This window comes from Sminthopsis crassicaudata, chromosome 3 (assembly GCF_048593235.1).
Source record: "Sminthopsis crassicaudata isolate SCR6 chromosome 3, ASM4859323v1, whole genome shotgun sequence".
NCBI classification, from domain to species: domain Eukaryota; kingdom Metazoa; phylum Chordata; class Mammalia; order Dasyuromorphia; family Dasyuridae; genus Sminthopsis; species Sminthopsis crassicaudata.
In genome coordinates, this window is record NC_133619.1 from 77,122,795 (window position 1) to 77,135,295 (window position 12,501).

A 12,501-nucleotide genomic window follows, 5' to 3' on the forward strand; every position below is an offset into this window, starting at 1 on the left:
CAAATGAGGTTTTGACTGTGATTCATCTTTCCTTTTGGCTGCTTGCAATCTCTGATCTGAAAGTATTAAGATTTTGGCTATATTTCTGGGTATTTCATTCTTGGATTTCACTTTGAGCTTTACTTCTAAGTGATGTAGATACAGTACTCTATAATTTCTTGAAATACTTTGTCCAAGTTTACATTTTGTTTTGGGAGGTTTTTTTGGTCATGATTTTCAGGTAGAACATATAAAGATTCTTAAAGTATCTCTCCCTTTATCCATTTTCCAGGTCAGTTGTTTTTAATATATTCCTTACAATTTCTAATTGTTTTCAATATTTTGATTTCATTTTAATATTGCTTGTTGTCCAATGTCATTTTTTAGGGATAAGTTTTGATTTTCAGAGCATTCAATTCTTGGGTATGGTTTCCCACTCTGTTGTATCAATTCTCCTTGCTATTCTTTCCCTCCCTAGTTATTCCCCATTTTGTATCTCATTTAAGTTCTTCTAAGTTCTTCTGTATTCTTTATGGCCAGAATGTTTTTTTCTGAATTACTATTTGGAATTATTGTAGTGTCACACTCTTTATCTGGATTTAGGCCCTAGGAATCTTTTAGTCCAAGCTATTTTTCAAGTATTTGTCTTTTTCTTTGATTTGCTCATACTACCAGTTTCAACTGAGGGTTTGTGTTTGAATTAAACTTTGCTCATATATTCTTGTATGGCATGAGCAGTTGAGTATAGTGGCTAAGATTTCTAAGAAATTGGCTGAATCATCTGCCATAACTCAGGCAGAGTTTTCATAAATGCCGCTTGAGGCTCTTCTAGTACTATTGCAGGGACTCAAGATTCCCAACTGTGGGACCCCCTCTTGCTACTCCCTTTAATGGGAATCCACGGACAACTTGTGCCACATTCTGCTTAGGAAATTTCTGCAACAGCCTTGCACCCAGTACTACTGTTCAAGGCTTTTCTACTGGGATACTGGGAACCCTATCTTTGGCATGTCCATAAATTACATCTCAGTATCACTCATTGCATGACATCTTTCTGGCCAAATATTTCTCTGCAACATCTTTTATGCTGTATCTATCTTACCTGTAATTGTGGTTGACAATGTGTTGCAACTTGTTTTGTCTATTATGCATCTGTACTTTTCGTTCCAGAACTTAACTAGTTCTTTATTAACTTATTCAGTTTGGTTTTAAATTTAAAGTCTTAAAGGAAGAAAGCAAGCTCTGAAAAGAGCTGCTATTTCAAGACAAAAAGAATAGATTCAGGCTCACTTTAAGATGATTCATGAATGAAGGTGCATACATATACACATAAATGTGTGCATAGACATATATGTGTATCTTCATACATATGCACACATATATTTGCACATATATATATATATAAAACCAAAGCATTAAGAGGGCATAGGAAGGAAAGAATGGAAAGTTTTATTTTTTTCCATTCCACAGTGGCTCCTCTCATGGTCTTGAAATCATCTATGTTTTTAGACTTCATCTTCTAGAGTTTTAAAATAAACACCATACTGAACATAAGGGCTAAAATAAGAAATGATGAGGTATAATAGACAAAAAATATGTATATATCCACACACATATATAAAAAATTTATATATATATATATATATATTTATATATATAATATTATATTTATATATATTATATATATAATATATGTATAATATATATATAATATATATTATATTTATATATATATTTATTATATATCCCCTCTACACATACACAGCCATATACTCTGTTCCCATATACCCCAGTGATCTTTTGTCAGTGATAAACCTTGTAGGCATAAGACTAAAGGAGTCTTCTCTCTCCATTGAAGTTATGCATCCAAACACAAAATACTTCCTACTGTACACTGACAGTAGGTAGATAAAAAAGGTTCCTTAAAGACCCAAATTTAAGGTCTATGAAAATAAACAGTTACTATAAAGTTAAAAACTTCATAGACTTTTCTCCTAGCCATTGTCACCTTACATAAGAAGTATTTGACGCCCAGGGTAGGAACCAGATCAAAATATAATTGAGAAACATTTAACAAAATAATTTTTATAGACTATATGCTGTTAATATGTAGTTTTCTACATCAATATATAGCAGTATTATTTGACAACCCTGATATGAATACAACAGTGAGACCAACAAGTGGGTCCAAAGGTGGACCCATTCAAAAGGAATACAAGCAAAAGAGCTTGACTGATCAACTCCTTTGTCTCTAATAAGCCCACTAAAGCCTTCCCAGCTCTACTAGTCAAATCCTTTTAATAACCAAGAAACCAGTATCTTTAATTCTCTTTATTTCTCAGGCAAATGATGGCTACAAAGATGAAATTAAATGTAAAATAATTTATTATTATCTACAATGCTTCTTTCTCAAAGCTTATGTCAAGGATGGTCTTGATATCTATTCCAATTATTCTCGTAAAAACTTCATAGAGGCAAAAAAATTGGGATACTGGTTAATCATTATTGATTTTTTTTTTTGATCATACTTTTTTGTTAATAGGTTCAAATTTTTTCCAAAAAAATTCTGCTTTTACTTCAAATTCTTTGAAAACTGACCTCTCAATATTATTTAAAGTTTGTAACTTCCAATATGTATTTCCTCTGTGTGCCTTCATTCTAGCTAGTCCAAGTTCTCTTTTTACATGTTTTCTTCAGACATTTCTACTTTCTTACTCAACATACTGAGGGCTACGATGCTAAAATCCAAATGTGACAGCTCCACCATCACTTGAGTTTTTGTGAAAGAGTTTTTGTGAAAACAATTACAGATTTCTTCCACTTTTGACCAATTTTCTGTACTCCTACTTTCATCCCTTGGAATAACTTCGTTCTCATCAAGTTTTCTATAAATTAGCTTCCCATTCTACTGCTTTTCCCACTGAGAAAATATTACTAGTAATCTTCCATACCACCCTTCTTTACTAGATTTTACAAATGAGTTTATATTCCAAACTGGCATTGCCCTTGGCTGTCACATCTCTCAAGGCCCTTGGCTCTCATATCTCTCAAGGCAATGAAATCAGACTTAAATGACACAAGTGGTTTCCAAGCTCTCTGGATCTCTAAAGCAACAAGGTTTACCTTGGCTCAATTTGCTTAAAAAATAATGATAGTTTGAGTAATTTAGGTTGTTTAATTCAATTTCCATTTCATTACTTTATTTAAATAAATCAGACTGAAATTGTCCTACTACCATGCCCTATCTTCTTGTTATTTGTTTATTTTTTTTTTATTTTTTTTTTTGCTGAAGCAATTGGGTTTAAATGACTTGCCCAGGGTCCCACAGTTAGGAAGCATTAAGTGTCTGAAGCTAGATTTGAACTCAGATTCTCCTGACTTCAGGGCTGGTGCTCTATCCACTACACCACTTAGCTGCCCCTTATTGTTATTCTTTCACCAAGAAAAGCAACAAGTAATTATTAAGCACTTCTTACCTACCAGGCACTATGCTAAGAGCTGGGTTTGCATAAAAAGGCAAAAGCAGTCCCTGCCATCCAGGAACTTGTATTCTAATGGCAGAAGGATATCTAAATAGCTAGGCATATACAAGAAACAAAATAAGTGCTTTAATCAATTCCAATTTGGTCTTTGATAAAGAGGCTAGATTTAGCAGGATCCAGGTTTACATCTATATAATAATACCTAATCTCTCTGGGCTTCAGTTTCTTCACCTATTAAATCAAAGGTTCCCATCTAGCTCTACATTTATGCTCCTATGAAATCAGATGTCTCACATATACCAAATAACTGATTTGGACAGGCCTCTCACATCAGTTACTAATCATTTTTATGATGTTAACTGATACTCACTTCCCAATCTTTTCTCAAAGAAAACATTCCAAATAGGTGTGAATCTTTTGGAAGATTTTATCTTTTTTATTATTAATCCTGAATCAAGATTTCTAGACATATTTCGTGCCTTTCTCCTCTGCCTATCTCTGTAATTGAAGTGTCCAAGCACTAAGTATAAGTTGACTTAATTTGAAGGATCTTACTATATAGTCTTCATAGAATTTTTCTAGCTCCTCTTTCTCTACCACACATGCTGATACATAAATAAGCTACTGTTATCTTCTCTTGCAAATGTTTACAAATTACAAAACAACCAGTATGTCCCATGAAGGTTTTTTTTTCTTATTATCCTTGAGTAAGTTTACATCAATTGTTCAACTTTCTTTATTTGTCACTCTAAAGAAAACCTGTGAGCTTTCCTTCCATCATTTAATTGCAACTTCCTTTTATCTTATACTTTTCTAATAATGTCAAGATTAATATAATTTAGATCCACAAACAGGCTAACAGTATTTATGAATAAAACTTCCCAAAAGCAAAAAATAGGATTCAGTGTTTCTCAAATTATCACTTTAAGTTTCCGCTAAATGGGCTTATAGCTGTAGATGTAAAATGTAACAAAAGACTTTCCCAACTAAGTTCCCAAATAGGTCCATGAAAACTTTTCCATAGCAGTTTCTTTTTACCATAATACTATATTCTAAGGAGACATCTTTTTGGGGAAGGGAGGGGCGGTGAGGCAATTGGGATTAAGTGACTTCCCAAGTCACACATCTATGAAGTGTTTGAATTCAGGTCCTCCTCACTCCAAGGTCTATGTTCTATCCAATGTACCATTTAACTGCTCCCTAAAGGAACCATTTTAAAAAGTTTTCTGATGCTTCTATATCACAGCTAATTTTGGGTTGTTTTATTTACATAGCCTTTTCAATCCTATCTTCTATCTGTACAAACTAGTTTAAATGTGGCAATCCCCCTAAGTCTGATTTTCTGCATTCTAACATATTTCAATCAAGGATGTGTGATTTCATCTATATAGGGCCTCCCTCCACAATGTAGAACAAGCCTTCCCACTGTGTTACTAAATGATTAAATTTTTCTTTAATAATTTTTTTTTAATGATTTACCTCTTATCCAACCTTCTAATATTAAGATTCTATGAACTAAGTCAGTACAGTCCTCAGACACACACTCCAATACCACACCTATGGTCAAAAGCTAACTGTTAAATCACAGAGAGTCAACAATGTTAAGATTTTTGTTTATCCTATCATTTGGCAAAAGGAAAAAAAAGTCCAAGATGAAGACTATAAAATAAACACCTAACTGAATAAATCTCCTCATCTAAGCTTACGCTATGTAAAGTAAATGCTAAGTAATGTAGGGGCTAAAAAAGATAAAGGCAATCACTATCACAAAAGAGTTTACATAAACTATCACAGAAAAGGATAACTCTCTTAAAGGGTCTTTCTATTAGTTCTTCTTTTATTACAAAACTTAAAGCCTTCTGAACTAAAAGACTTTATTCTTCTTTTTCACTAACTTTTCAGTCACTAATATTTTAAAAAATTGGTTTCCAATGCATTGAATCCTATATTGACAGTGAATGATATTTTTATGATAACACATTTGTTTTGAATGTGATATAATATCATTTATAATCACTGAGCCAAGACTTTCTTTGGGGAAAAAGCAAGAGAAGAAACCAAGTCTATGTAAATGAAAGTTCTTATTTTTAAAAACTTGACATACTAACAGAAATTTTTTACATAAAATTTTAACCTTTGTTCTCTGATGCAAAAATTCACTGGAGAGTTCTCTACTAAAACATGTCACATTTTATTTTTCGTGATGTGGGCTATAGCAATGCACTATTAATAACTTCTTTCACCCCACCCACTACCACCCTGTTTTACCTGGTATCATAATACTGATGTGGGTGATACTGCATAACATCATGAAGGAAACGATCCAAAAGGCTATTCGTACCCAGTCGATACCTACAGTATGTAGCAAAGTATCTGTGTTGGGGGCTGATTATATGCTGAAAAGAAAGGAAGACGTGTTTTACTCAAAGGGAGGAACAAATGATACAAAGACAAATTCATGAAAAGGTTATAAGGTTCAATTCCAATCAAACTAACATATTTTTATTATGTGCTGATTATCTGAGGTACTATGCTTGATACTGCTAGATAAAACTTGGGTGATTATTTTTTAAATTCCATCTATTCCTTATATTTCTCATACTTTGAAACATTTCTGGACACTTTTTATATTCTGCCACATCTTTCATTCACTGCTTTTCTTATTCTATTAGACTAAAAACTCGCAATTTATAGCTAGAAGAGACCTAAGAGATTCTCAGGTCTAACTTGCTCACCTGACAGATGTAAGTGATGTCCACCAAGGTATCCCCACAGTAGCAGCACAGTCAGCTCTTTCAAATTCAATGCTTTTCCCAATAAACAAAAACCTCAATTACAGGAATTATGTCTGGTTTTACCTCTGTACTCCTAAACCTGTAACATGCTTTGGTCTAATTAAATGAGCTAATAAATTGTAAGTATTTGTTGGACTGAACTGAATTTACTATATAATGTAAGGGCTCAGTTACTTTTGTTTAATTATCTTTGGCAATATGAAAGACTAAGAACACATGTGTGCTATGTTTAAGTCACATTAAGAATACTGGAAAATTGAATTGTCTTATGCTTATTAAGCTTATGTAGGCTTATGAAGAAGGATTTTTTCAAAATACAATCTACATAGAGAATTATCAGAAGTATTTCTTCCCCAGGGTTATTTGAAAATTCTGACCTAGGGCCATTTTATCCCATTCATGATCTCAACTAATCATGCCTATCACAATCTCATCTGACTCCAGGTTCCAGATGCTTACTTCTTTAGTCCCTGACAAGATAACCTGAGAGAAAAAAATACGCTAGAGAGAAAAAATTTAATCAAAGCCACATTTAAAATCTAATTCAGCCCTTATCCTCACCTTGCTCTTCCAAGAGAGGTTATATCCACATGATGGAGAAGCAGATGATTACAAAGTAATAATGGCTTTGTCTTATACAAGCCACATCTAAAACCCATACAAACTTTTCCGCTTTTTCTTTTCAATATATAATCTACCATCTATCTCAGGAGAAAATTCTGAAATTCCTCAAAGAGACTTGTAAAACAGCAATGGAATAAATGTGTAAATCAAAATTAATCCAAAAATAGTTAATACTTTAAACTTTAGATAATGTAATTGAATTTCTATCAAGTCAACTTCAAAGGTAAAAACCTATCATGTCTAGCTGTGTGTTTGGCAAAAGTACAAAGTGACAAAAAATTCCTGATTAAGTGATAATAGTGCAAAGGAAAAGATTAAAAGAAGGGAAGGCAGATATACTGTTATCAGAGTAGTGAAATGGTTTAACCATTCTGAAATTTGGAATGCTTTAAAAAGTGACTCAAGTGTCCATGTGAATGAATAAACTTGAATACTATTACATCATAACAAGTAATGAAAATGGGCAAGACTTTTTGCCCATGATTACCACACTGTAAATGAAAAGGGAAAAAAATTGAATATTACACAGTTATAATGGCCAAGCTTGACCTCAAAAACATCAAAAAGTAAACCTCCCTCTATTTTTTGAAGAGGTATTAAAATACTACAATAAAAGAATACAAACTGTCAGATTCAACTGATGCATTGGGGTGGTTTTGATGAAGGGTTTTTTGCTTCTTAAATTTTTTTTCTTTTAGTAAATAGATTAGGATAACATCAGGAATAAAAGTGATATTAAAAAATCATTAATATGAATTTACAATTAAAAGAAAGAACTTCATTATGCCACTATCTAACCTTATAACCTCATTGCACATCTTATAACTTGAAAATAACTTCTGAAGTTTAAGTCTAAAAAAGAAGGGAAAGAAAACCTCAACTTCACAAATCTGAATCTCACTTCTGAAGAGATCCTACAACACACAATACTTGAGATAAAAAAAAAACACAGGTTAAAAACACATTTCTATCATGTCCTGCCAGATCATCAGGAAGCTCTTACCTGTTCCAAGTTAATGTAGTGCATATGGCAACAGTTGCAATACCCTTGTAGGTTCTGCATGACGGATCTGCGAAGGCCAGCTGTCCCCTGGCTCCGAACCCTCAAGCTAACAGGACCAGTAAGAAAACTGCTAAATATTTGTTACACTCATTTATTTGTTTTAATGGGGAACAGGAGGTGGAGGGCAGGTAGTTAAGAAAGGAGCAAAAACAAATGCTTTTTAATGAAATATAGTTTTGTTTTGTTTTTTTTAAAGAAAAAAATACCAGTGGACAGAACTTTACTTCCTATTCCCAAGATACTATGTGCAGAATCTAGTGAAGCTACAACAGGATATCTAGCTCATCTCTGATAACCCCAATGAATGCTGAAAAATGAGGGTCTCCTAAAGAACAGTTTCCAGCATTTGGAAAAATAGGGACTAGATTTACAATAATTTTTTCAAAGTTAGTCATTTTTAATATTAGAATTTGATTCTGTGAGAATTAACATCAGCCCCCCACTATCTGCTCAGGTTTCCCCAACCGCCACAAACAGCTTCTTCCTTATCTAAACTCATTGAATTCTATTCAATGCTAACCCTGGCTGAACCCAGCCAGGAGCCTGGGACTCCACCTACCTTCAAGATTATAAAAAGGGGGACCCTGGAAGTCCACTCTTTGCAGGAGCCCCCCAAACATGATATCGTTCCGGCCATGTAAGGATTCCTGTCTGCCCGGCGACCACCTCTGGCCCTGGCGTCTTTCTATTTGTCCTTACTTCCAAACTCCTACAATAAACTGCTTTTTAAAAATCAATCTAGGTTTTCAAGCCTGTAAATTCCTTTACAGGAGACTCTGCTTCGTCACTAGATCCTTTACCAAACCAAAAGGTGTTCCCCCTTTCCTAACTCTCATCAGAATGGCCTTTAGATAGTATCTACTCCAAATCCTTCCATTTTCCTGATGAAGAAACAAAGGCCAAAAGAGGCAATGCTTTCCCAATGTTTAAATCTCTACACTGAGAAAATATCTGGCTTTTCTCAATATTGAAAATATTACTGTATGACCCTACAATTTGGTTCATTACAAGCAGAGCAGAATAAACAAGCTATTATTCTGCAACTGAAAAGATTTTTATCATTAACATCAATGAAATACAAGATGTAAAAGCCTTAAATATTCAACTCTATATTCTTTAAGTTAAAAGTTAAAATGTCCATTTCTACCCCAGGAACTAACTTACCTGCTATTTCTTTCTCTCCTTTGAAAGCCTCTAATGGCCTACACTTCCAATACCTACAAAGAAAATAAAGTAATGAATACAATGAAAATATAAAGACATAAGGAAATGATCTGCAAGTTTATCTCTCTCTATACTGCCTTACTAACTGAATGGAAATTAATAATGCAAAACCCTTCAACTAATTTTTTATTTTAATAAGTATAATCAGCAGATTTCAAGTCTAGTTTTAATTCTGAGCCATTAAAAAATAAGTATTTTCTAAATGCAGTGAGATTATTGAAGATAAAGTATAATTTCAACAAAAATTCTCATAAGTTTTATATCATTTATATCATTCAAACTTAATAATGTACATATATTTTTTACAACTTCTCCCACTATACATTAATGATTATATTAAAAAATGTCCGTGAACAAAATCAGGCCTCGAAGTACAGAACTACTATATAGGGTATTTCTATTATATAAATAAAATTCTTAATTATTATAATTCTGACATGTGCTTAACGTTCAAAATAGGATTCTTAAAAAAAAAAAAAAAACTGTCCTTCAAGCTATTAAGCACTTAAATGTCCAATTTTCAAGTATAATGTTGTGAATTTAAATGAGTAAAATTCAATAGATACTAACAACAGCACAAATATAACACCCCCCCCAAAATAATAATAGTGGGATATTTGTAAATCCTATGCACTACCAGAGGCAGTAGCAGATAGCCTAAGGTGATACACAGATTTTTAAGATTTCAGCCCAAAGAGCCAAATAAGATTCCTTTGTAGTAGTAAACTCTACCATTTAGATGCCAAATGAATGGTGAAATATCTAATTAATCAGTGTAGACTGGTGAAAAAAAAAGTTCTAATTTAGAACCTATGCTTACACTAATCTGGGTAGTTAAACTGAATTCATCTATCTTAGGAGCTTTATAGTAGTCTACTGGTACTGAGTAGTTTAATAAAATTAACAAATACCCTACCTTATATGGAAGAAGCAGAGGCTACCTCAGCAGCTTTAATCCTGTTAGACATCTGTGAATTAAAGAGTAGATAATTTATTTGCCTTAATTACTGAATAACTGGGGCCTCAGTCAGACTGATGTGGGTTAAGATTCCTTTCTAATTCCTAGCCCCCAAGAATCCCAATGGTAAATATCGGCTTTCCCAGCCCCCACCGGATCTGAGCTAACTTGGGCTGTCACAGCCCCCTCTAATGATCTGCTCAGATTTCCCCAACCCCCACCCCCAGCACAAACAGTTCCTTATCTAATTCTATTCAAATTCTAACCCTGGCCAAAACCAGCCAGGAGCCAATATGGGACTCACTCCATGGGCCCCTTCACCAAAAGCCCCCCATTATAAAAGAGGGAAACTGGAGTCCACTCTTGGCAGGAGCAAATATAGCATACACTGGCTATGCCAAGGGGTCCTGTCCGCCCGGTGCTAACCCTGGCCCTGCGCGTCTTTCTACCTTTAACCTACTTCCAAACCCCAAAATAAACCTCTTTTATTAATCTAGGTTTTCAGGTCTATAAATTCCTTTACAGAGGACTCCTGCACCACTACTAGACCTCATTTAACTGTATCCTTGCACCGAATCCAAAGGGGTTGCAGGAGAGCTCTATTTGACTCCCTGTACCTCGAACCTGCCACTAGACCTCAATTAACCCTAATTTCATTCAGGTACCCCTTACCTAACTCTCATCAACACTGAGACCTGATGAAGACTTTAGCTTAAAAAAGTCAAGATCTTCCACTACATCCAGGGCGATCTCCAGTCATCCTGATCTGACCACTCCACCTGATTTCCAGCCCCCATCTGATCTGAGCTAACTTGGGCTGTCCCAGTCCCCATTCTAATAATCTGCTCAGGTCTCCCCAACCCTCACCCCCAGCACAAATAGTTCCCTATCTAAAAACTCACTGAATTCTATTCAAATTCTAACCTGGCTGAAACCAGCCAGGAGCCAATCTGGGACTCTACCCACAGGACCCAAACGCCCCCCCATTATAAAAGAGGGAAACTGGAGTCCACTCTTTGCAGGAGGCCCAAACATGGCATCCTTACACTGGCTATGTCAAGGGTTCTTGCTCAACCGGTGCCAGCCCTGGCCCTGATGTCTTCTACCTTCCAATCTTACTTCCAAACCCCACAATAAACTTTTTATTAATCTAGATTTTGGGGTAAATTCCTTTACAGAGAACTCTTGCACCACTACTAGACCACATTTAACTTTGTATCCTTGTGCCGAATCCAAAAGGTTATAGGGGAGCTCTATTTGACTCTCTGTACCCCGAACCTGCCACTAGACCTCAATTAACCCTAATTTCATTTAGATACTCCTTACCTAATTCTCATCACACCCATATGGATCTGGAGGGGAAGGAGAGGCAGGTGACCTTACCCAGCCCTTCCTCCCTTAAATCCAATTCACTTGCATGTCAAAACATTACCTCCCTGATGACCACCTCATTCAGCCTATGAGTACTTTCATTGACTAAAGTAGACCCAATGTTATCTCCAGTAGTAAAGACAAAAGTCTCATCTTATGCAATATTTCAACCCCAACAAGATTAGGAAGGATTACTTTTTAAACAAAAAGCCCTTCCAGCTCTTTTTGTAGTGGCTAGAAACTGGAAAATGAACGGATGTCCATCAATTGGAGAATGGTTGGGTAAATTATAGTATTTAAATGTTATGGAATATTATTGCTCTGTAAGAAATGACCAGCAGGATGAATACAGAGAGGCTTGGAGAGACTTACATCAACTGATGCTGAGTGAAATGAGCAGAACCAAATGATCACTATACACTTCAACAACAATACTGTATGAAGATATATTCTGATGGAAGTGGATATCTTCAACATAAAGAAGTTCCAACTCACTTCCAGTTGATCAGTGAAGGACAGAAACAGCTACACCCAGAGAAGGAACACTGGGAAGTGAATGTAAACTGTTAGCACTACTGTCTTTCTACCCAGGTTACTTATACCTTCGGAATCCAATTCTCAACATGCAACAAGAAAATTGGATTTACACACATATATTGTATCTAGGTTATATTGTAACACATTTGATATGTATAGGATTGCCTGTCATCTAGAAAAGGGAGTAGAGGGAGGGAGGAGAAAATTTGGAAAAATGAAGACAAGGGATAATGTTATTAAAAAAAATTACTCATGCATATATACTGTCAAAAAATGTTATAATTATAAAATTTAAAAAAAAAAAAAGCTATTCCGATTCTGTACTCTCTTCAAAACTAAACATTTCTAGTTTTTTCATCCAATTCTCATATGGCAAGGCTTACAGTTTATTCCCCATCTTGGTTGCTTGTCAATTTATAAATGTCCTCCTTTAAACATAGCACTCTAAAGAAAAAGGAATAGCAGATT

General features: G+C 34.7%; 1 protein-coding gene across 17 annotated transcripts in view; it reads right to left on the bottom strand.

Moving 5' to 3' along the window:
• ZDBF2 (zinc finger DBF-type containing 2) overlaps positions 1–12,501 on the bottom strand; it is a 109,798-nt gene that overhangs the window by 64,220 nt on the left and 33,077 nt on the right. For all 17 annotated transcript variants that reach the window (XR_012487742.1, XM_074298934.1, XM_074298933.1 and 14 more), the window contains 4 exons: positions 10,084–10,135; positions 9,108–9,160; positions 7,884–7,989; positions 5,730–5,857 (listed from right to left, as the gene is read on the bottom strand). Coding sequence is in view for 14 of the 17 variants with exons in the window: in XM_074298934.1 (XP_074155035.1) it covers positions 5,730–5,857; positions 7,884–7,943 (188 nt within the window). In the remaining 3 variants the exon portion in view is untranslated. The remainder of the gene's footprint in view (positions 1–5,729; positions 5,858–7,883; positions 7,990–9,107; positions 9,161–10,083; positions 10,136–12,501) is intronic.